Source organism: Dermochelys coriacea, chromosome 4 (assembly GCF_009764565.3).
Source record: "Dermochelys coriacea isolate rDerCor1 chromosome 4, rDerCor1.pri.v4, whole genome shotgun sequence".
NCBI lineage: Eukaryota > Metazoa > Chordata > Testudines > Dermochelyidae > Dermochelys > Dermochelys coriacea.
This window is the reverse complement of record NC_050071.1, coordinates 140528134-140552109: the sequence shown is the minus strand read 5'-3', so window position 1 is coordinate 140552109 and position 23976 is coordinate 140528134. Positions and strand designations below refer to the sequence as shown.

The window sequence follows — 23976 nt, the reverse complement described above, 5'->3', positions numbered from 1 at the left end:
CACAGGTGAAGAATCCTGAGTTTCTTTGCATTCCCTGACATACCAGCCTAATCCTTTGATTTTAGTCATAAACCAGACACCCATTCTCCCCCTCACGAACTGATATATTTTATTCCCTGTAGATTTTTGTCTTGTAGATTTCACAATCTTTTGACTGATATCTGTTTCAGTATGCAAATAGGCATCCTTTTTTGAGGCATACAATATACAATACTCTCGTGTCTAAACAGAGATAGAAGCATCTGTTACCTCCTGTTGGAAAAGAACATGTAATGCCAGGTGGTGACATGCCTCAGACAGGTTCTGTTCAGGCATCCGTTCAGGTAGAGGCTTGTTTCTCTGAGTGGTCATTGTGTGTTGCACAAGGTATGTCTGTTTGCATATGGAGTCATTAGCTAACCAAGACTGCAAAATCGACAAGTGATGGTGAAATCTACAGGAAGGAACACACTGCAGGAGTGTGTCCAGCTTATGAATGAGGATCAGAGATTGTTTTGATATATCTGAGGTTTTGAAGAGATGCGCAGTATTCTTTACCTACGTGAAAAGCTGGAAGCATATTCTCTCATATGAAAAAAGGATCATAGCCAGGCCGGGCTGAAAAATGTTGGAAGAACTTTAGAGTTAAGTTTGCTTGATGTGACATAAAAGTATCTAGTTAAATAAGTCTAGGTTATAGAATGCATGTTATGATTTTATTTTATATGTAATCATTGGATATTAGGAAAAACTTTTTCACTAGGAGGGTGGTGAAGCACTGGAATGCATTACCTAGGGAGGTGGTGGAATCTCCATCCTTAGAGGTTTTTAAGGTCAGGCTTGACAAAGCCCTGGCTGGGATGATTTAGATGGGGATTGGTCCTGCTTTGAGCAGGGGGTTGGACTAGATGACCTCCTGAGGTCCCTTCCAACCCTGATATCCTATGATTACATGATAGTCTATGATTTGTTTTCAGTATTTTTATTTGCTATCATTTGAATCTCTTCTCTTTGTTGAATACATTTTTCCTTGTTTTCACTATAAACATATATAAATGCTGTGTGTAAAATGGAGTGGTGATCTGATATGAAGCTGGTAAGCTGGAGTGTACTGCTTCTCTGGAAGCAGTGAATCTGTGAATACTGTGAGTGTCCAGTGGAGCAGGGTCTGGATACTCCAGGGAATGTTCGGGGATTGGAGTGTGCCTATCGGTAACCTGCAGAGGGATATTGGAGCTTGTATATGTTGGGAGTGGAGTATGTGTGTTTCCCGTGGTTGGTGGAGTCAGGGAGCTGATCTCCAGTAGGCACAAACAAGACTTCCTCACTCTGAGGGCAGGTGGTAGCAAGGTGCCTTACAATCCTGGATACCCTGGGAAATGTCACAACAATGGATTCCACTTTCAACAGATTCTGGCAAATTTGGCCCCATCCTACGCAGTGACCAAGGTAAGGGACTTTGACTGCTCTTACGTTACATTTTGACTGTAAGATCTGCATCTTTGACCTTCTTCAGGACAATCCCAAGTGGTTTTTATAATCTGTCCAGAAGATGGCAATGTCATCTATGTAGACTAAAGCAAAATCCTGGACCCAGCTAACATCTGGTTAATAAGCCTCTGAAATTTGGCTCCTGCATTAATTAACCCAAAGGGCAACACTTGGGACTTTTTGAGTTTAGAATTGATCATGGAGGTGTTTTTATTTTCTGCCCTTCACTATGTAAGGGAATATTCCAGTACTCTTTTGCTAAATCCATGGTGCTCAGGAACTTTGCCCTGTGTAGCACAGGAGTTGGCAAACTTTTTGGCCTGAGAGCCACATCTGGGAATAGAAATTGTATGGTCGGCCATGAATGCTCACAAAATTGGGGTTAGGATGTGGGAGGGGGTGAAGACTCTGGTTGGGGATGTGGGCTCTGGGGTGGGGCTAGGGAGGAGGAGTTTGGGGTATAGGAGGGTTCTCCGGGCTGGGACTGAGGGGTTTGGTAGGAGGGAAGGGGATCAGGGCTGGGGCATGAGGTTGGGGTGTGGGCTCTGGGCTGGGGCTGGTAATGAGGGGTTTGGAGTGCAGGAGGGTGCTCTGGGCTGGGATCGAGGGGTTCAGAGGGCAAGAGGGGGATTGGGCTGGCGCAGAGAGAGACTCTGGGCAGTGCTTACCTCAAATGGCTCCCAGAAGCATCGGCATGTCACTTCTCCAGCTCCTACGTGGAGGAGCAGACAGGTGGCTCTGCATGCTGCCCCATCCGCAGGCCCACCCCCGCAGCTCCCATTGGCTGCAGTTCCCGGCCAATGGGAGCTGCGGGGGCAGCGCTTGGGGTGGGGGCAGTGTGCAGAGTGGAGCCCCCTGGCTGCCCCTACGCATAGGATCCGGAGGGGGGCCATGCCGCTGCTTCCAGGAGCCACGTGGAGCGGTCCCCAACCCTGCTCCCTGGCTGGAGCGCAGAAGCAGGGACATGCCTCTGCTTCCAGTAGCCATGTGGAGTGTTCTCCGACCCTGCTCTCAGGCTGAAGCATTGGAGTGGGGCAAGCCGCAGACCCCGTTCCCTAGCAGGAACTCAAGGACCAGATTAAAATGGCTGACGGGCCTGATTCGGCCCGCAGGCCGTATTTTGCCCACCCCTGGTCTAGCATGTCATTGATTCTGGGCATAGAGTGTGCATTAGGAACAGTGACCACATGAAGCTTTCTATAACCAACAAAAATCTTAGACCCATTATTTTTGGGAACCATAACGACTGGAGATGCCCAGGGATTGTTTGGCTCTGCAATTATTCCTGTTTCCAGCATGCTTGTTATCTCCTTATGTACCTCCTGCTGCCTTCTACCAGTCATCTGGTATGCTCTGCTGAGTGCAGGCTCTGCTTCTATAGTGTTAATCTTATGGACCATTTTTTGACTCAGGCTTGGCCTGCTGGAAAATACCTGCTCGTGACTTTGCTGCACAGCCTTAATCTCTCTTGATTTTTCAGTCCAAGTTAACCCTTTATAGAGATCAGGGCTCTCTAGTGCGGTGTCGCTATGGCATTCAGTCACCAAATCAATAAGTTGTCTTCAAGTCCTCCTCTACATTGCATATCACGTTTATAATGGCTTCATATTTGTGATACACATTTAACTGGTTTATATGCACAGTTTGAGGTGCAACCCTGCTTTGGGGCCTTTGTATGTTGTAAGTAACATCTTTAACCCTTTATACCACCTCATGTCTGCAATGTGTCCTTTATTACAAGGAGTAACACCAGTACCAAATCCCCCACATGAAATGACTGAACACAGGTATTGCGATCGTAGCATTCTTTCTGACCTGCCTGTTTTTTTGTGAGGTTTTGCTGCACTATCCCCTTCATGAATTTTAAATCTTCCCATAACCACTGCATATACTGAGCCACCAGTTTCCCTTCTATTTCCGTGCTATCGTCCTTTGAGTCTCTAATTCGACCCAGGGCACCTCTGACATTTCTCCCACACTGGAGGTCAAATGGGATGAACACTGTGGATTCTTGGGGCACCTCCTGGTAAGCAAACAGGGTAACGTAGCCCAGTCATTTGCCCTTTTGTTTACATACATTCTCAGCATAGATTTTAGGGTCCTGTTGAACCTCTCAACTAAACTCTATTCTGAACGATATGGGGCAGATGTCAGCTGTTTTACCCCTCCATAATTCACCAAGTAGCTGGGACATGAAATTTAATGCCTGATCTGATAAGTTCTGTTTTGGGAAACCTACCCTGCTGAATATGAAGAACAGTGCTTCAGCAGCTGTTCATAGATTCTAAAGCCGGAAAGGACTAATATGAGCATCTAGTCTAACCTGTATAATGCAGGCAATAGACCTTCACCAAAATAATTCCTAGAGCATAACTTTATTGTCAGTGATGGAGAATCCACCACGACCCTTGGTAAATTGTTCCAGTGATTGATTGATTCTCACTGTTTCAGCTTCCAAGTTAGACAGAGAAACTGCTTCTGGATACCAGGTGGCAAAATCAACAACCGTTAATGTCAGGGTTCTCCCCCTCCCCCAAACTCTGGGGTACAGATGTGGGGACCTGCATGAAAGACTCCCTAAATTTATATTCTACCAGATTAGGTTAAAACTTCCCCAAGGCACAAATTCCTTGGAAGGTATTGTTGCCACCACCAAGTGACTTACACAAACATTCAGGGAAGGGTCACTTAGAATCCCTATCTCCCCAAAAATATCCCCCCAAGCACCTTCACCCCCTTTCCTGGGGAGGCTTGAGAATAATATGTCAACCAGTTGCCTTAGCAGTGTGAGCACAGACCAGACCCTTTGTCTTCAGGACATTGAAATCAATCAGCTTCTTAAAAGAAGAACTTCATAATAAAGTAAAAGAATCACACCTGCAAAATCAGGATGGAAGGTAACTTTACAGGGTAATAAAAAGATTTAAAACAGAGAGGATTTCCCTCTGGGCTTAGCTTCACAGTTACAAAAACAGGAATAAAACTACTGTAGCATAGGAAAAAAACTAAAACAAAAAATAATCTAATGCATTTCCTTGCCCTGCTTATAATTTCTGTGGATTTAGATGGATTATTCCAGGTATACTTTCAGGAGCTCTTGTACCTGCTTGGCTTCTCCCTCTGTACCAAAAGAGAACAACAAACACATCCTTCCCCTCCAGGTTTGAAAGCATCTTCTTTCCTCATTGGTCCTGCTGGTCAAGTACCAACTAGGTTATTTGAACCGTTTAACCCCTTACAGGTTAGGCAATTTAGTACAGCTGCCACGGAGGGATTTTATGCTATTCTTCCCTCTATATTTATGGCAACTAATATCAATCTTTTTCCATTATGGGTTGGCCTGGGTCTGGGCCCTATGTTATCCATAGCAAACTCTGTGAAATGCTGCTTTGATCACAGGTAAAGGATGCAAAGGAGCCTTGCAGAGACCTACAGGCTTTTTCCACTTGTGACATAAGTCTTGCAGTATTCCCTCATCTCATTTTGAATATTGGGCCAACAGAAATTTTTCTTTTGTCTTTCCTATGTCCTCTCCATTCCCAAGTGACCTATGAACAGGGAGTCATGAGCTAGTAGCATTGACTTCATATGATGCTTTGAAAGTCTGATGCAATTGTCCTGGGGAGCCCTACAAACTTCTGTTTTTTGCCTCCCTATAAATCCTCCCCTCTTCTATAAAGAACCTCACCCTGTTGTCTTTTTCTGAGGCATTACTGAGGATGGCCTCCCTTATGCTGTCCATGGAGGTGTCTGCACTTTGTTCTGCAGCAAACTCCATTTGTTTTTTTCTTGCACAGAGAGCTGTTTTAGGCAAGTGGGGGGAGTGACTCCTGCCTCCCCTCCCCTGGAGAGACATCGCTATTTTCTGCTAATAAAGGTGTTGAAGACTCCTCTCCCGTCTCAGCTGCCTATTCTTCCCCAAGCTTACCTTTGAAAATTTAGGAACATATTCCTCTTGCTACAGGTCACAATATTAACAGCTTTGGGTAGTGATAGTATGTCATTTCCCATCAATAAATCAGTTGGTAAAATTTAAGAACCCCCATAGTCAAAGTACCTTGTAAGCCTTCCCACTCTAATTCAATGCAAGCTAACGGCACCGTGGTTCTAAATTGCCCTAAGGCAAGGAGTTTTTCTTTCTCCCCTGGGGGCATATCAGCCTCCTTAATCACATCCCTCCTGACTAGAGAGATCTGGCCACCAGTGTCTCCACCCTAGCATGTTTTACCGTTTGCTTTGGCCTCTTTAATGAACTCATTATCTACCACTAGGAGGTCAGATCAGATAAAATTACTAGAACCTCCTCTGAGACCATTGAAGTCTCTGACTCTGGAGGGTAGCTGGATTAACCTGCATGGACTGGGCATTCTCTTTGGACTCCCAAGCCTTGGGGCATTGTTTCTTCTTGTGTTCAAGGGACCCACATAAGAAGCACTTTCTTGGGCCAGCACCTTGGGCTGGGGTCCAATAATTAGGGCTACCAGGAGGGGACCCATGGTGGGGTGATGTGTGTTTAGTGCCCTCATTTCCTTCCTTTTCCTCTTGAACAAACCAGGGACCCCCTTTTATGCCAGGCTTTTTCCCTTCCCTTTAGGACCAGTGCTCTGTGAATGGTCTTGTATGCAAAAGTCAGCTGCTCTAGCTGCCTCTTCCACAGTTGTTGGGGATTTTTCCCATACCGTTGCAGTCATCTCATCAGAGCAGATTTCAAATAATTGTTCCTGAGCAAATAGATCTACCAATTTGTGATTAGTTTCTTCCCCTTCATACATTTTCTCAAATAATGTGACTTAATTTATCAAATTTTTGATGTTTGTAAACTTTAGGCGATATGCCTCTGGAGTAATTTGAAACCTTTTTAAACACAAGGCCCTTAAACAGATTGTACAGCATAGTTTCATTTACATCATGATATCATTAACCACTTTTAAGGCTTTACCAGTCCGTCTGGGAAGTAAGATGGTCATTCTGTGAGGTCATCAGGGATTTTGTATGTCCTGTGTATCCTTTTGAAAGCGGTTCAATAGTATTCAATGCTATCCGTCTCCCTGTTGTTCGGGCACAGTCTCTCCCAGCTGTGTGATCCCTCGGGAGGAATACCTGTGGGCTGAGGGTTCAGTCCTTGTATTTCCAGCTTTTTAAACTTGTGCTGCCTTTCCATCTCACTTTCTTGTGCAGCTGCTACCTGCCGTAGTTTATCTGCTACCCACTGTTGCTTTTCTCGGGCTCCGTGCTTACGGTCTTCCAGTTGCAGTAGTCTCTGATGGGACTCCTCTGGTACTGCTTTCTCTGCCTCCTGCTACTGTTTCTCTGCTAGTATCTCCCTTTCCTGTGCGCGCTCTCCTTTGCTTCCTGCTCTCTGCCATTTTCAGTTTTTGGAGCTCTGTTCTGGGCAGCTCTAACTTTGAGGCTGCCGCCCAACTGAGGCTAGTTTCCTGAGCCTGCACCTTGCTCAGGCTCAGGCACTTTCAATGGATTAAACAGTTCTACCTGATGCTTATCATATTCCATGAGTAAAGTTCTCATCCCCTGTCCTGTTTTCCCTGTAGTTTCCAAGCCATCGTCTGCACAGAGTTTTTCCGTCTGCAAATTGGTATGTTTAGCATATGTCTCTGGCTTACTCATCCTGTCCTTCCCTTTGTTCTATTTCCCTTACCCAAATAAAACAAATGGAAAATAACAATCTATAATCTTTTTCTTTACCTGTTTTTTAACCTTCTCAGTATTTATATAATCTGATATATAAGTGCCTGGAGTGTGACCTTTGGCTAAACAGCAAATGAGTTGTAGATCCTGCGACTCCGCCACTGTGATGCTTCCCAGAGGCACCCAGAATTGAGGCACCTCACTACCACCTGCCGTTAGCGTGATGAGGCCATGTCTGTGCCTGCTGGGGGTCAGCAAGCACCCAGCCCCATTGGCCACAGGCAACACAAGCATTCCCCTCTAGATGTACGCAGGCCTTGCTGTCTCTCTACAGGTTAGCAATAGGCACACCCCAATCTCCGAGTGTCTCCCTGGAGATTCCAGCATCTGTTCCACTGGACGCTCACAGTATTCAGGTCCGCTACTTCCAAAGAAATGGTACACTTCCAAGAAACCCGTGTCAGAGGGTTAGCTGTGTTAGTCTGTATCCACAAAAACAACGAGGAGTCTGCTGGCACCTTAAAGACTAACAGATAAGCTTTGGTGGGTTAAAAACGCACCATGCATTTGAAGAAGTGGGTTTTTTACCCACGAAAGCTTATGCCAAAATAAATGTTAGTCTTTAAGGTGCCACTGGACTCCTCATTGTTTTTGTGGATACAGACTAACACGGCTAACCCTCTGATACGGTACACCTCAGCTCATCACTTCCACCACAGATCACCGCTCCCCTTAAAACACCACACTTCTATGTTTATAGAGAAACCAAGTATGTAGTTTATTTTACAAAGCACAGAGACTGAAGGATTAGTAAGTAGAAGTAATGGAAACAAACGATTATGTATAAAATAAAATCATAACATACATTCTAGAACCTAGCCTTAATTAACTAGATATTCTCATGTCTAATAAAATATTGCTCACCAGCGCATTACAGCCAAGCTGACTGTGGTGACCCCTCTTTCTACACGTTGTCAGCTTGCCTCCGCAGTGAAGGGTCCTGAGTTTTTGTTTGCATCCTGATATATCAGGCTAATCCTTTGATCTTAGTTATAAACAGGACACTCCTTCTGGTTCCCTTCACCCCCCATAGATTTTTCTCTTGTAGATTTTGCAGTCTTTTGACTGTTATCTGGCTCAGTGTGCAAATAAGCGTCCCTTGTGAGGCATGCAATACACAATACTCTTGTGGCCAGACAGAGAGAGGTGTCTGTTATGTGGGACATGTTCCTTTCAGAGAGGAGGTATGTCATGTCCTAGGACCTTCCTTAACTCCCGGACTTTAAGAACATCCTTTTTAGTATACATACGTAATTCCTTAAATATTATCCATGCGTACATTTCACAATGATTATGATGACCAGTGAGCTCTTGGCTCTCACTAGATACCTTACACGCCACCCTTTGGTGAACTATTACACATATATCTGACCCAGGGGATCTCTCTGAAACCCTGTGCATCCTCTGTATCCTCTGCCAGTTGGCACCAAGGCATCCCTGGGTCATACCACCCTTGTGCACCCACAATCTGGTTTATAGTGTGAGATTATTTTATAATTTAAAAAAATCAATATAGCAGTTTTAGATTTATACTAGAAGAGTTTCTGAAACAGTTTTCAAAATTTGTCACCATTAGAAAGGTTTGAAAGACACTTATGAAAATGTGATTTAAGGTCCTGATTCTGTAAAGCACTTAAGCATGTACTTAAGTATCATAGGTTTCAGAGTAGCAGCCGTGTTAGTCTGTATTCGCAAAAAGAAAAGGAGTACTTGTGGCACCTTAGAGACTAACAAATTTATTAGAGCATAAGCTTTCGTGAGCTACAGCTCACTTCATCCGATGCATCCGATGAAGTGAGCTGTAGCTCACGAAAGCTTATGCTCTAATAAATTTGTTAGTCTCTAAGGTGCCACAAGTACTCCTTTTCTTTTTAAGTATCATAGTCTTCTGTGGGACTTTAGCACGTACTTAAGCCCTTTGCTAAATCTACGCCTATATATTCTCTGTTTTTCAAAATACACAATCATCGAGATTTAGCTTTGAAAAGTAGCTGTTTCCTTTACATGACATTTTATATGGATTTTTATAGTGTATGTTTTTGTATCCTATAGAATATGCATTTTGTTTAGGAACCGTCCTGCTGTCCTTACTTGGGCAAAAGCTCCCCTTGGGCATTTAAAACAATCAAATTCCAGGGCATTTAGAGATAAGGTAGAAATTCTGGGTTGTGGAGTAAATTCAAATTTTGCTTTTCTGAGGTTAGGTTTGGTAAGGTATGTAAATTTATTCATGGCTCAGATTTTTGGATACTTAGGCACAGTGGGGAAGAGTTTATGCATTTCTGCTTTTAACTATTTTCTTGCCTTTTCTAGTTTAATTTGGGCAGTCATGGTGATTTAATGTATTTTTAAAGGAATATCATTAAAATTTTAAAAAACCGTTTATTTGTTACTAACAGCACTTCAGATTACTAAAATGGAAAATTTTAAAAATCTGATTTATATTTGAGATTGTTTGTTGTAGTACTGTGTTAATCACCATGGTATCTGAGTGCCTATTTTTCACCATTTTTGCATTTTGCTTAATTTGGGCAATGAAACTATACTGCCGGTCAGTTTATTTCTGGTTCTCGGGCTCTAGCATATATTTGGCTTCACAGTACTACAAGATGTTATCTAAATTGGAGATAAAAAACCTTTGTTAACTTCTATGAAAAGATTTTAAAAAACATTTGTATTTATATTAGATTATACATTTTGTAAATGAAGAGAGCAAGATAAATTTTGGGCTAAATTAGTTCACACTATCTTTTATTTATTCATTTGGAAAACATGCATGCACTCTCACATGTTTTTAGATTTTGTCTTTGATTAGTCAGTTAAAAATAACAGCAAAAACTTACTGTGGTTAACTTGATTGATTTTTTTCTGATAAGTAGGATGATTTGCTGTGTAGGAAAAACCTGTCCAAACATGCCGCTTTATAATTGTATTTTTATTAAGGACAGTAAGAGGAAATTTAAAATGGTTCATATGGGTTTTTGGTGCCTGGAGCTGTAGCAGAACCTTGGCATTCCTGTTCAAGAGGGGAGTTGGGAGTCTAAGACCTCCTCTTTTCTAGAAAAGCGCACTAGTTTAACTAAACAGATTTTTAAATTTCTCTGGTTAAACTGGTGTAAACCCTTTTAATATGACACACTTAAATCAATTTATTCCTTGCTTAAGTTGGTTTAGTCTTGGTAAATTACTGACTGAAGCTAAATTGATATAGATAAAGGTTAAACAAATTTAAATGCATCTGTTAGGGCTTTTTATCAGTTTAACTTGACTGACTTTTAAATCAATGTTAGTTAATTGCTTGTACTTTTCTAGCATAGATAACGCCTCAAAAGGTATGGTCTGGAAGAATAAACCTAATGCTTATCTTGAAGGTTTTCTTGATCAAATGATCAAAGTATTTCATTTCCAATGACATTTTGGACGTCAGACAGATTGTCCAGGATTATCTATTTAACTCATGGTTTACACAAGACCATTTCCAGTTCTACTGTGGCTGGCTTTATTTGCTCATTCCTTTACTCTAGCTGTTGGAAGAGTACGTGTTCAGACATTAGCCTTCTACTAATGAAATGTAAGATTACATTTTCTCCAGTTGTACAGATCAGAAGATAAACTAACAAACTACATAGATTTTCTAGGCCAAAACAGGACTATCTAAACTTGGTCCAGGTCAATATAATTTGTTTCACGTTAGCTCTTCACAGAATCAATGGAAAGTGCGTCAATTTTGAATGAATCTAAATTAAAGAAATGCAAATACTGGTATCTTAAAAATAATACGCTTTTGTCCTTGTCAATGAAATTCTCTATTTCTAAAAAAATTGGACAGGGATTGAGTTTTTATGGAGCAAATATGGGCTCTAATGAGATTGATGTAAAATTTGCTGATCAAAAATGTTTCTTGTCTATTTCCAGTATGTGGTGATCATGGCACTGTGTCTGATGCTAATTTGTAACTAAAGGTGATGGGATGAAGTGATGTAAGAGAAAGCGGTTTTCTAGCATGTTGTGTGGAGTGTGGTTGATGCACCTCAGTGCTGTCTGCAATGGGGTTAAACAGTGTGGCCTCTCTTTAGTTAACATACTCCTTTGACTGAGGGAATTTTAGACTGCTAGTTGAGAATTTTCTGCATGCATCTGGGAGTCTGGTGTTTGTTTACTTAACTATCTACTTTTTTGCAGTGTGATCTGCTCTGTAGAGGTATATTTTATTTCTAGTTTTTCTTTTAAAGATGCCACCTGTTAGATCTATCAGGTAAACTGCTGCAGAGAAAAACTGTTTGTTTGGTGCTCCTTCCCCAATAAAGATATTCTTGGGAACCTAGGTTTTATTCTCTTCTATTAAACAAAACAAATCAACAATCCTGCAAGAGACGTATCTAAAAACAAAAAGCCTTGTTTTGTGTGGTGGTTATCCTTGGTAAGTCTGCACATACGTTCACTACAATATAGGGGTAAATGTAACACCTTAAAATGTCCATTATTTATCATGAAAGCTTGAAAGAGAGCAGAGAGTCTGGTATGTTCAAACCTTATATTGGCATACTTGTATGTGCATTATTTAGTTCTGCATTACAGTAAACAAATTTGGCACAGTAACCAGAGCTGGCTAAAATATCTTTCAGATCTGTGTCAGCATATTGTGTACTTGTTGATATGCAACGGTCTGCAAATGACTGTGCAGAGACACCAAGCTTCAGTTTGTTGTTTAGAAATTAAAGAGCAGAATATAGAGGAAGATATAGTCTATACCAAAGGAGTTAACAATTGAAGGGCAAACTGCTGCCATTTAAATCAATGGGAATTCTGCTATTTACTTCAGCTGCCCATGTTAGCAAGATAGCACACTAATAGATGAAAGACAAGAGACGTGACAAACAGAACATCATGTGACCAGGAGAGAGAATCATCAGAAAGTAGGGCAGCACTTATTTTCTGATTAATTGATGGGTTATACCATGTTTTATTTAGTTTTTGTTTTATTCACCTGCCAAGGCAAGTCTGTTTTTATCTGTGTCCTAAATTATTGTGCAGTTGCACATTTCATACCAGAGGTGCCAGTGTTTCAGTGGTGGATTAAGTAATTCCTGTGTATAGTTTCAATGTTAATTTTACATTTGTAAAGGGCTTTGGGATTAAAGGTGTTTTATAAGTGTAGGATCATTATCACAATTAACATCAACTTTTATACGTGATTGAAAACATTAAAAATACTGACTGAGTTTTTTACCTGGTGGCTTTACTGGTAAGTAACTGGTCTGGTTTTAGAAATCTAAAGATTTCTCCCCTACCCCTCCACCCTTCCTTCCAGTACAGTTGCAAGCAGTCTAATCAGCTTTTGTAAAACAAAAGAATGTTCTTATGGAATACGTGTATATTTTTATAGGAAAAAAGATGACATATGTCTGGAGAGTGAAAAGTTATTGCTAACTAATAGTGGGTTTTTAAGCTCTGGATATTTTTTGAATTGTGTTTTAATTTTCTTGTCAGTTTGATATTGGCTTGCAGAAAGAGCACTATTGCAGATCTAATGCTTAGACTGCTGTTGGAAAGATTTGTTTCTTAGTGGAAAAAAGGGAACTATTAAATGTGAGAATTAAAATTGCCAAACTTTAATTGAAGACTTTTCTCATGTATCAGTTTTAAGAATAGCTTTTTGCTTTGCTTTTATCAGTAATTGAAGCTTTCTTTGATTTGTGTGTGAAGCATACATGCACTTGGCTTCTTAAACTCTGTTGGAGTGGAACAAGGGAGAATTTTTATGTGCCGTTTTATTTCTTACAGTGACAGATATGGAATGCAAAATGTCTGACAGCAGTAGTGTCCTATAGTATTCAGTCAGGTCCTCTTCTAAGTAGCTAATGACCTAACCATATCAATATTTGTCATTTCTTAATATCTAGAGGCCCCAGTTGGGGATCTGAGTCCTGCTGTGCTAGACACAGTACAAATAAGAAGTAAGAAGACAGTCTCCAAACACTTCATAATCTAGGCTTACAACAAGATGGGGCAGGATGGATGAAACAAACAGCTGGTGAGGTAGCGAAATGGGAGAGCAAGATCCCAGTGAATGAAGTGAGCAAGTTTTGTTCGATAAGAAGTTCTTACAGCTTGCCTCCTCCCTATCTTAAGAAAATCTATATATTGTCTATTTTTTATTACAATAAAACCAAACCCTGAAGAATACTATTAGAAAGGTAAATGACAGTGATGGTGTTGTATATTGTGGCATTGAAACTGACTGCTTTTCTGGCATACATGAAGACCATTCTTGTTATGTTTACAGTCATGTTAGCAGTTGTGTTTCAAAATGTTCGTATTTTCTGTGTGATGGCAAAAATAGGGTTATTGCCAACTTTAGTCCTTACTTGAATTGTTAAATTCTTATTGCATAACTTTTTTTTTTTTTTTCAAGAATCTTTGTGTTTTTTTGCTTTTACAGGATCCATGGGGAAACAATTCAGAGGCTATACTGAGTCACAGCCATAGTCAGAGGCAGAACACAGGACACTTCAAATCTCCAGTTGGCAAACAGTTGCAAATTGACAGCCAGACACAAGATTTCAAACTTAATGAGTCTCCAGAGTCAAACACAAGACCGGTCACACCAATATATAGAAGTGACCCTGCTGATTATTCACCACTAGATGATGCACAGTTTAAAGCTTTGAATACCATCCAAAAACATATCCACCATCAGCTGCAGACGCTCAGAGCTAATCCCTTTGATGCTAGCATTGAGCTCTGCACACCCTTGTGTAAAGATATGGACAAATTTTCATTGGGATTGGTGGATGGCTCCCATGCACCAACAGAAGAGGATGTGATTTTTTCATCTCAGAAGAGGCTGTCTACAGAAAAGCCTTCTGTAGAAGTTGCGAAGCAGATTACTTCCATCACTTTTGCATCCCGTAAACGTTCCCAGTCTCCATTAGCTTCCACTGTCCTTAGTGCCAGTCTCAGTGAAGATACTCTTCATGGTATAATGCCTTTTGAAATTGTATCTGTTAGTGTTAAAGAGCAGAGACCTGGCAATCAACAAGTGGAAAGTCCTAAATCATGTCCTTCGTCAAGCCCAACAGCCACTCACTCACATGATAATGATTTTAAGTTTAATGCAGATAAAGACAGGTTTCAGCATGTGCCCATTGCTGTTGGCAAACTTGGAACTTCTCAAGAAAAAGAAATTTTATCAGGTCAAGGTTCTAAAACCACATACACTGACCAAGGACTGACCCTAGTTGCAGATAGTGTTGAGGAAACTGAATCTTCCACTCACGATACTCTTGGGTTGGACAGACATAGTTCCAGATTTTCTGGGGTTGATCATGATATGAAATTTGATCAAGAAGTAAATATGTTTTATCAACCTCTTTCCACGAGTCCTCATCAGCAGGGAAAGATGAATCTGTACAGCCAGGTTCCATGTGCAGATAGCTCAGAAGGTCCAGTTCATAGCCTACGAACCCTTTTGCTTAAAGACCATGGTAATTTGTTGGAAAAGGAGGATAAACTTTCTTCTGATATGTTCTCTGTCAGCCAGACAAATGTTGAGACCGGACATGCCAATGTGGTACGTTGTTCTTCCTCAGATAAAACTTTAACCGCCATGCCTGAATCTCCTTCATCTCCAACCAGGAAAGTCCTGTCTTGTGTCCACATAACTCTCTCCCCAAAACTTAATAATTCAGAACTGTCCAGTATATTGGATGCTGAAGCTGAAACAAGATCTAATGACAGACTTAAGACTGATGCTCAACAAATGCTTTCAAGCTCTCCCCCCAAAATTTTGTTAGAATCTGCCTCAAAATTATTAACTACTGAATCTCTCCCAAAGGGTCAAAGTTCTTCACGCTTTCCAAAACCAATATCTTCACAAGATTTAAGATGTATGCCTCTGGAAAGTAGCCAGAGGGTACCATTCTCAAGTCAAGCTCACACCAGAGTTTTGGATTCATGTGGACATAATCTGCAGGATAATTTCAAGACCAAAGTTTCTGCACTAACTGGAAAGACAACATCTGATGCCATAACTCAGATAACAACAGAAAGTCCTGAAAAGACAACATTTTCAGCAGAGATATATGTTAGCACTGAAGATGGTGAAACCAGTTCCTTTGGGTCCTCTCACCAAAGGGCATGTGAAATCACTAACCTAACTACTTCATCTCTGAACCACATTTCGACTTCCCACAGGCCAGCTGGTGAGAAAATCAAAGTGTCTTCCACGAATCTACAATCTCTCTTCTTTCACACAACCTGTCAAGTCAAATGTTTTGATTCTTGTGCACTTTGTGGGAGAAACAAAGTTGTTTGTTTTTTGTTTTTTTTAAATGAACTTATTTTTAAAATTGATATTTAAAATAATGCATATTAGAAATCATGAGGGTGCTCACAGACTTGTGAGTTGGCAGGTAACTAATCGTATATTACTCTGTGGGCAAAATAATTTATTTGCACAGCTACTGAGAGAGAGAATGTGGTAGTGACGATATATACCCCCAATAAAATCTGAACTCACGTGGCAGATTAACTCACATTGGTGCAGGCAATGCAAATTGTACCTCTTTACACCAGTGGTTGCTGCTGCACAATGCAGGTATATGTAGACTCATTCAGTTTCTATAATATTTCCTCTGTTCCAAACTCTGGGTCTCTCTCCTCTTTGAGGTGTTGTGTAAAGCAACATCAGTCAGTTGTGTTCATATGGGGTGAGAAGAGATCAGATGCCTTCAATATGTGAAGGCCTCCAGCTCTGTTTAAATGGAAATACAAAGATATCTTTTCAGCTACTTGAACAATTGTTTATCTTCACTATTAAGAAGCACTAAGTGCTCCAGCCCTTGCCACCTGCAGCAAACAGAATCTTCCAGTGGAGTTGCACCATAGTTGCACGTTATATTTGTTGACTTAAACAAAGACAGGTGATTTCATTAGTTATTACTCACAGTGAGCAATGTTGGTATGTGAATGTGCTTTTTAAATTTATTACAGGTCTCACTAGTCACACATTTTATTAATCTTTAAGGAATGTTATAAATGATTAAGCCATCCTTTCTAGCTATAAGCAGGTCAGCTTTCTAACTAGCAGGTAGACACCTTTCTGATAATTCCTTTTAATGAGTGTATTCTCTAGGGCAGGGCTTCTCAACCTTTTTCTTTCTGAGGCCCACCCCTACATGCTATAAAAACTCCACAGCCCACCTGTGCCACAACAACAGTTTTTCTGCATATAAAAGCCAGGGGCAGTGTTACGGGGTAGCAAGCAGAGCAATTAGCTGGGGTCCCATACCACAGAGGGCCCCATGAAGCTAAGTTGCTCAGGTTTTGGCTTCAGCCCTGGGTGATGGGGTTTGGGGCCCCAGGCTTGAGCGCTGTGCGGCATGGTTTTGGCTTTCTTCCCTGGGCTCCAGAGCGTCTAACACGGCCCTGTTTAGTGGACCCCCTGAAATCTGCTCGTGGTCCCCCAGGGGGGCCCCGGGCCCCTAGTTGAGAACTGCTGCTCTAGGGAAATAGTAAACTGCAAACTGAACATAATCTATGCAGCACATCTTCCAGGATCTCTTTGGGTCCTTATCTGTGACCTCTGCTTATTACAGTTTTAGGCTTTGCTGATTTCTGTTAATTGCACTGCTCTCCATTCCTGCAGAACAGCCTCTGTTGTTGCCATATAAGCCTTGTGGAAGTTCCGAGATGTACTATGTTCCCCATCCGATGAAAGGACCCAAAATATCTCCTGTCAGGTCAGAGACCACTATTGAGAGCTCTCACTCAGGTATTTACATTTCTAAAAACTTTTACAAAACTGAGCCAAATTCTATCCTGAGTCTGAATGCATAGTTCTAAGCTCTTGCTGTAGTCAATAGGGATAAGTATGCATAATCCAACTGCAGAATGTCCTAATGAGTTAAATTCAGCTGTTACAACAAGCAGATCTTGAGTAACTCCACTGATTTTTAATAGTTACTTTAATCTGGATTTACTCTGTGTAACTATGAGTAGAATCTTGTCCCAGTATATTTATGCCACTTATGTTTTTTAGCTTTGTAACATAAAGATGTGACATCCTGGATTTGAAAGATGTGGTCTAGACTTCTCCAGTCAGAGACTTCATTACCTCTGTCTGTTGGGACTGAAAGGAGAAATGTATGTTTTTCACACAACCTGGCAGATTTTCCTTTAGTTCTTCTCTTTCCACTTGGAATTGCTTCTTCATTTGGGCCTGTTTCATTTCTTTAGGTATCCTCCCATCCATCCTGATCTAGTTCCCTGCTTTAAATCTCCACTTAAAATGTTCCTTTTCTGTTTAGCTTGTTATGAATGCATTCTGAAGTGTAATATGATACCATGTATTAAGGAAGGTATATCAGAGTTTTTAAGGTAGCCCCAAGTTAGGTGACTTCAGATTGGAAACTTGTTTTTTCTTAAAGTGATTTATTGTTGTGTTTCAAAAAGTGCTAGCAGAGTGGAAGAAAGAGAATGATTCATCAACATATTCTGCCCTGCTTCTCTCTAAATATGGTTGCTATGTACAGCATATGCTGCTCATAACAGACATTATAGGCCTTATTTTCAGGTTTACTTCAAACTGGTCTCCCTTTTGGCACCCATAGAAATTTTCAGCCACAGTTAATATGAAGATGTTGTCTTAACTCCCTGGTATACAGGTACACTGGATAATAATTACAGCTACAACTGTGTCCACAGTAATCTTATCTGAAAAATTACAGAAATAAAAGCAAGGGCCAGGCTTCCAAATCTGTCTCCACATGTTTCCTAATTTTCTCCCATTCTGTCTGCTGTAATGTAAGGGAGAAGAGAAAGGTAGATGTGATGCGTGGGCTTTTTAGGAACCAGGGTGCTAACAGTGCAAATGTAATGTAGACATGATGCAGCTCAGGTTCTAGAAAGCACACAACAGTATTTTTAAAAATCTGATTTTAAATTCCTTGCTGCAGTTAGGACTAGTAATTCATGAGAACAATCTGAAGAAAATTGAGTTGAATAAGGCCACTGAATGTAACTGGATAGTGTTGCCAAAGAATAGAAATCAGTTAACTGTCTCTTTAGGCTTTCAGACTCGTATGACACAGAAATGTGGTGCTGTGGGAGCTCTCCTGGAAAAATGTATTGTTGTTGTCTTGAGCTATTATTTAGAGGCTGTGCAGACCTAGTTATGTAACTAAAGAAGCATTCAGTAGGACTAGAAAAAAAAAATTCCTCTAACTGCTGTTTCATATGTCTGTCAGCTTGCTTCATCACTTCCCTGTACAGATCCCAGAAAATAACTGTTTGCATCAGTCAATGAAAATATCTAAAATTGAATATGAAGATCAGCAGGAGGGAGTCTGGACTTCTGAGTGTGTGACCTTAACCTCTATGTGCCTGTCTGTAGTAAAATGGGTATAATATTTGCCTACCTCAGAGGGAACCATGTTTTGATTGTGGGATCAGAGGCGCTATAGAAAAAACTACGTACTATAGAAAAATTAAGCTGCTGGTATTATTTCACTAGAACTATGTTGTTCATTAGTTGAATTTACTACTAATAATGCCTTACTCAGGTAATAAATTAAACTCCCTATGTTAGCTGCCTTTCAGTGATCTGCTGCGACATGAAAGCTCTAGGTCAGTGGTGAGCAACCTGTGGCCTATCAGGGTAATCCGCTTGTGAGCTGCGAGACAGTTTTGTTTACATTGACTGTCGGCTGCCCACAGCTCCCAGTGGTCAGGGTTTGCCATTCCCAGCCAATGGGAGCTGTGGGAAAACAGTAGCCAGCACATCCCTGCGGCCTACCACTGCTCTAGGTTGTGGCCTGGTTTGGCCTGTTCTTAAAACTGTACCTTCTTCGTGCTGCTTCACTTTAACCTCTTATTCGTTATCATAAACCTCTGTGACCATGTTGCTTGCTTTCTTTATAGGATCAAATGATGCTATTCCTCCAAATTTTCCAGCAAAGGTACTTGGCTCCCTGGATGAGAATCCTCTAGATGCTGTAGCTATTAAACATAAAGAGGGTATCTACAGTAAGAGATTTGAGCCTAAGGTAGCCTGGGCAAAAGAGAAAAAGACATCACTGGAAGCTACTACAGGTAATTAGATTATCCATGTGCATTTCTCTTTTCTATATCTCTTACAGGAATAGCCTTTTATTTTATTTAAAGTGAATTTAGTGATGTTGTTTTATACCACCAGGGGTTCGGCTCTGGTTGCTACAGTTTCAGATTTAGAGCCTTTAGGGACACATGAAGACCAAGGATAGTGACCACACAGTACATTCACAAGTACAGGATCTAATCTGTTTTACATTAAAGCAATAAGTAAAGTTACAATCACCTATGCATATAGAAAAGGAGTACTTGTGGCACTTTAGAGACTAACAAATTTATCTGAGCATAAGCTTTTTATTTGAGCATAAGAACAACAGGAGAGAGGTGGTCCTGCTGGAGTTTTCCTATAGGTAACTCATTTTACCCAATCCAGGCACCCTCTCTTATCATGTGATTTTGTCTACACCTAATACTGTGTGCATATGCATGAAGGTGTCAACACTCGTTTTCCTTATCTGTATTGTACCCCCCAAGAATATTGGAGTAACCCGTTTTTCATAGGTTGTTTTATTCTCATTAGCATCTACACACAACATATACCCTGATGTCAGGACATATTTTGGAAGAGAACACGGTATCAATACCTCATGGTTTTAAACGGTACCTTGCGGTCAATTTTTGTAATACCATCTGATGGCACATTTTTGTCGTGATCCTGTGGCATAGGGTCAGTCTTTGGTCACTTACTTATGTCAAGCACTTCTTAACCATGTGGTCTAGTATGACTAAGCTTAAAATCTTACAGGCCTTGGCCTTCAGCCCTGTTATACTTAGATACCTAATACATACTTATCACTTCTAAATACTTATCAGTCTTATACTTCTATAATTCTACAACTTAAATCTATTAATTATATGTAACATAGCATATGAGTTAATCATAACAAGAAACAGTACAACAATATATAGATAAAATGAACTAATTGGTACACAGGAGAGTGTGTGGTTAGAGCACAGGTCTAGGAGTTGTACTCTCACAGATTCTCATGATCATGTTGTTTGTCTTTCTCTGTCCCTCAGCTCCCCCAATAGCACAATAGATATAATTACAGTTAACAACATACAAGGGGTGCTGAAGCTCAATTAAGGTTTAGTAAAATGCTTTGAGGTCATCCAATAAAAGGCACACTTAGTGCAAAGTATTCTCAGTCAGATGTGGAAAATTATCATGAGGTTGTTGAATAGCAATTTCTTGGTAACTAAAATGTGACAGGATGGCTCCATAGACTTATTAGACCTTTTGTTCATGTCCAGGGATACCTGACGTCACATTGCCAGGTACTGATTCATCTCTATAAGTATTGAATATTAATATCTGTTGGGTTTACTGTATCTTTACTCCTTCCCCCCTCCCCCCCCATAGCTTGGGTTGGCTGATATTAAAACTAGAAACTGATTTCTAGAGGCAGAAGCTCAAGTTTATCATTGCAGCACTCTGCTATAGGGGACACTGCACCATTGGAAACATTACTCTTCCATGAAATTAAGTGCATTTTTTTATATTGAGATGATGTATGAAGTGTCAATTATCCCATGGCAGTAGCTAAAATTAGTCTTGATTGACATTCCAGATCTTGGTCCTATTTGAGTTGTTGGGAGTTTACTAACAGTGCGAGTAGGATCAGGGCTTTCATTGACATCAATGGAAACTGCTCCCTCTTGTTCCTGGGCAAAATTTGTCCTATGCTCTTTACTCTAAGTGAAAAAATTGCTGAGTGACTGCCATCTCTACTGCATGCAGATATCCATTCCATTAGGAAAAAAACTGAGGAGTACTTGTGGCACCTTAGAGACATTTATTTGAGCATAAGCTTTCATGGGCTAAAACCCACTTTATCGGATGCATGCAGTGGAAAATACAGTAGGAAGATATATATACACAGACAACATGAAAAAATGGGTGTTGCCATACCAACTGTAACAAGACCAATCAATTAAGGTGGGCTATTATCAGCAGGAGAAAAAAAACGTTTGTAGTGATAAACAGGATGGCCCATTTCGAACAGTTGACAAGAAGGTGTGAGTAACATTAGGGGAAAAAATTAGCCTGGGGAAATAGTTTTTACTTTGTGTAATGACCCATCCACTCCCAGTCTTTATTCAAGCATAATTTAATGGTGTCCAGTTTGCAAATTAATTCCAATTCTGCAATTTCTCTTTTGGAGTCTGTTTTTAAAGTTTTTGTTGTTGGAGAATTGTGACTTTTAGGTCTGAAATTGAGTGACCAGGGAGGTTGAAGTGTTCTCCGACTAGTTTTTGACTGTTATAATTCTTGATGTCTGATTTGTGTCCATTCCATTAGAGTTACACTTAGTGCTCTGTACAGCATTATGAAATACTCTTTGTAACAAACAAGAACTGAAAAACTTACAATGAAGTAGTGTAATTATGTCCACTAATGAGGGATGAGACTAGAAACACATGAGCGCAAAGTGGGTTCTGAATTATGTGTCTGATTTCTCTGGAGCCCATTTTTTCCTCTTAATATCACATAAACTTGTTAAATGAAGATCTTCAATGTGATGAATGTTTATGGAGTACTTCAGTGTAATTATTGTATTGCTGAGCAAGTAGACAGTCCAACCTGACTGGGGTGAGGTCTTTCCAGGAGACCAGGCTAGCACATCAGTGGACGTTCCTCTTGATCACTTTCGCCTGGGGAGGAATCTTCCTTGAAGCTTTTCTGCTCCTTCAGTGGAGATTGTTTCAAGTTTTAAATATCCACTTGTATGTTGTAGTAAAATATCCTCTCATGTTTACCTCGCTTGTTTGGTAAGCGCACCTGGGAGCTACAGCTCCCATACATTGAATTTGTGTAGTGTTTCCCTTCACTCCTACAACATATCATCCTCTCCTTAAAAAAAAGTAATAGCTGGCCTCCCACTCTGTTTTCTGTGTGGTGTTCTTCGTAAAATGCTAGGCTACAGTAGTAAAAAGGATGCGATAAGGGAATGACCCTTTCTCTCTTGGGGAAGAACAATACTAGACAAAAAGACCAGTCTTTGAGGAAAGCCAGAAGTAAAGCCAACCGCGTTCAAACCCGTGGTTTTACTTTCAGCAAAATCTGTTAGTCTCCCATTTGGCCACTTCCTTAATCACCTTACAATTATTGTACTAATCCCCACTTTCTCCAGTTTAACTAGTAATTTCCCATGTGGTACCATATCAAATGTTTTACTGAAATCCAGATAGACTACATCTACTGCATTTTCCTTGTCTAAAAAATCATTTATCTTATCAAAGAAAGATATCAAGTCAGTGTGGCATGATCTACCTTTAATACTCATATTGCGTTTTATCCCATTTTCCTTTTACTTCCATGTCTTTAATGATTCTGTTCTAAAGCTTTGCATATCATTGAGGTCAGACTAATGGGTCTGTAGTTTCTGGATCGCTTTCCCCTCTCATTTCCTAAATATAGGTATTACGTTTGCTATTCTCCAATCATACAGTACCATCCCCACTTTGATAGGTTTATAAAAAATCCTTGCTATCAGACTAACAATTTCATGTGTCAGTTTCCCCTCCTCGTTGACTCCCCCATCTCTCCAGACCCAAGTATATTAAGCTCTTTGAGTTTTGTTTCCACCCCAGATGTAGTAGTTTTTGTTTCAATATGCTCATTGCCATTAACCATCCTACCTTTGCCCCGATGTTCTACATCATCTTCGTATTGAAAACAGGCAAAATAAACATTCAGTTTTGGGGCCACACTCTTAGATTATCCTTAGTTTCTACTCCACCCTCAGTACACATCATTTCTTTTTTTTTTTCCTTGCTCCTTTTTATTTATATGGCTAAAGAATTTTTTACTCTTTGTTTTAATTTACTTTGCAAAGTCTAACTCAAGGTGACTTTTGGCAATTTTCACTTTAACCCTACATTTTCTGACCTCCAAGATGTAGCTTTCTTTGCTGATCCATCCCCTATTTAATTCCTCTAGGCTCTCTACATACTCATAAATATCCTTTTAGAGATGATTATTTATTCAGTTAAGTCTGGAGCTTTTCCTTACAAGCATTTTCTCTTTTGACTTGGGATGTATATTCCTACTACAGTGCATGCATACAAAATACATCATATTAATTAAAATCTCATTTATAATACATTGTGTAATTATTTGAAAACACAGGTCATTCTACATGCATTATCTTTTGGTGGGATTTCATTCTACTTTGGGTTGAGTAATTCCATCAGATTTTACAAACTAAGATGTGGTCAATACTTCTGTGGGATACCTCCAAGATATATACAGGGTGATACAGGAAGTAGCATCACTTATAAGTGGCATTCTTTTAAGTTAGTAGCATGGCACTGTATACTAGGGGTTTCATCCGTTTGGAAGAGAGGTAAAACTGAGTTTCTGGCTGCTTGTCATTGAAGATCTTATGGCACTTTTTGAAAGAGTAAATGTTAACCTCAGCATCCTGTCCATATGCCAGTTTGGGAGATTACATACTGCATGTTTAATTCCTCCTGCAGTTTTAATTGGTATGGTATTCCTCTTCATTTCCTAGCCTAAACGTCTGTATAAAACTGCTGTGCACTGTTAATAACTTTCAGATTCCATCCTAGAGGCTGCATTTCAGCATTGTGTGAAGTGACTCATATATATCTGCAATTGGTCAACTGCTTTGGGAGTCCTGTCGAATGAGAGTTGCCCTATTTATAGGATACTGTTTCTGAAGA

General features: G+C 40.4%; 1 protein-coding gene across 1 annotated transcript in view; it reads left to right on the top strand.

Annotated features, from left to right (window-relative positions):
* ALMS1 (ALMS1 centrosome and basal body associated protein) overlaps positions 1-23976 on the top strand; it is a 117213-nt gene that overhangs the window by 61723 nt on the left and 31514 nt on the right. Inside the window, exons 9-11 of the mRNA XM_043512794.1 lie at positions 13619-15380; positions 16826-16951; positions 19099-19269. Of these exons, the coding sequence (XP_043368729.1) occupies positions 13619-15380; positions 16826-16951; positions 19099-19269 (2059 nt within the window). The remainder of the gene's footprint in view (positions 1-13618; positions 15381-16825; positions 16952-19098; positions 19270-23976) is intronic.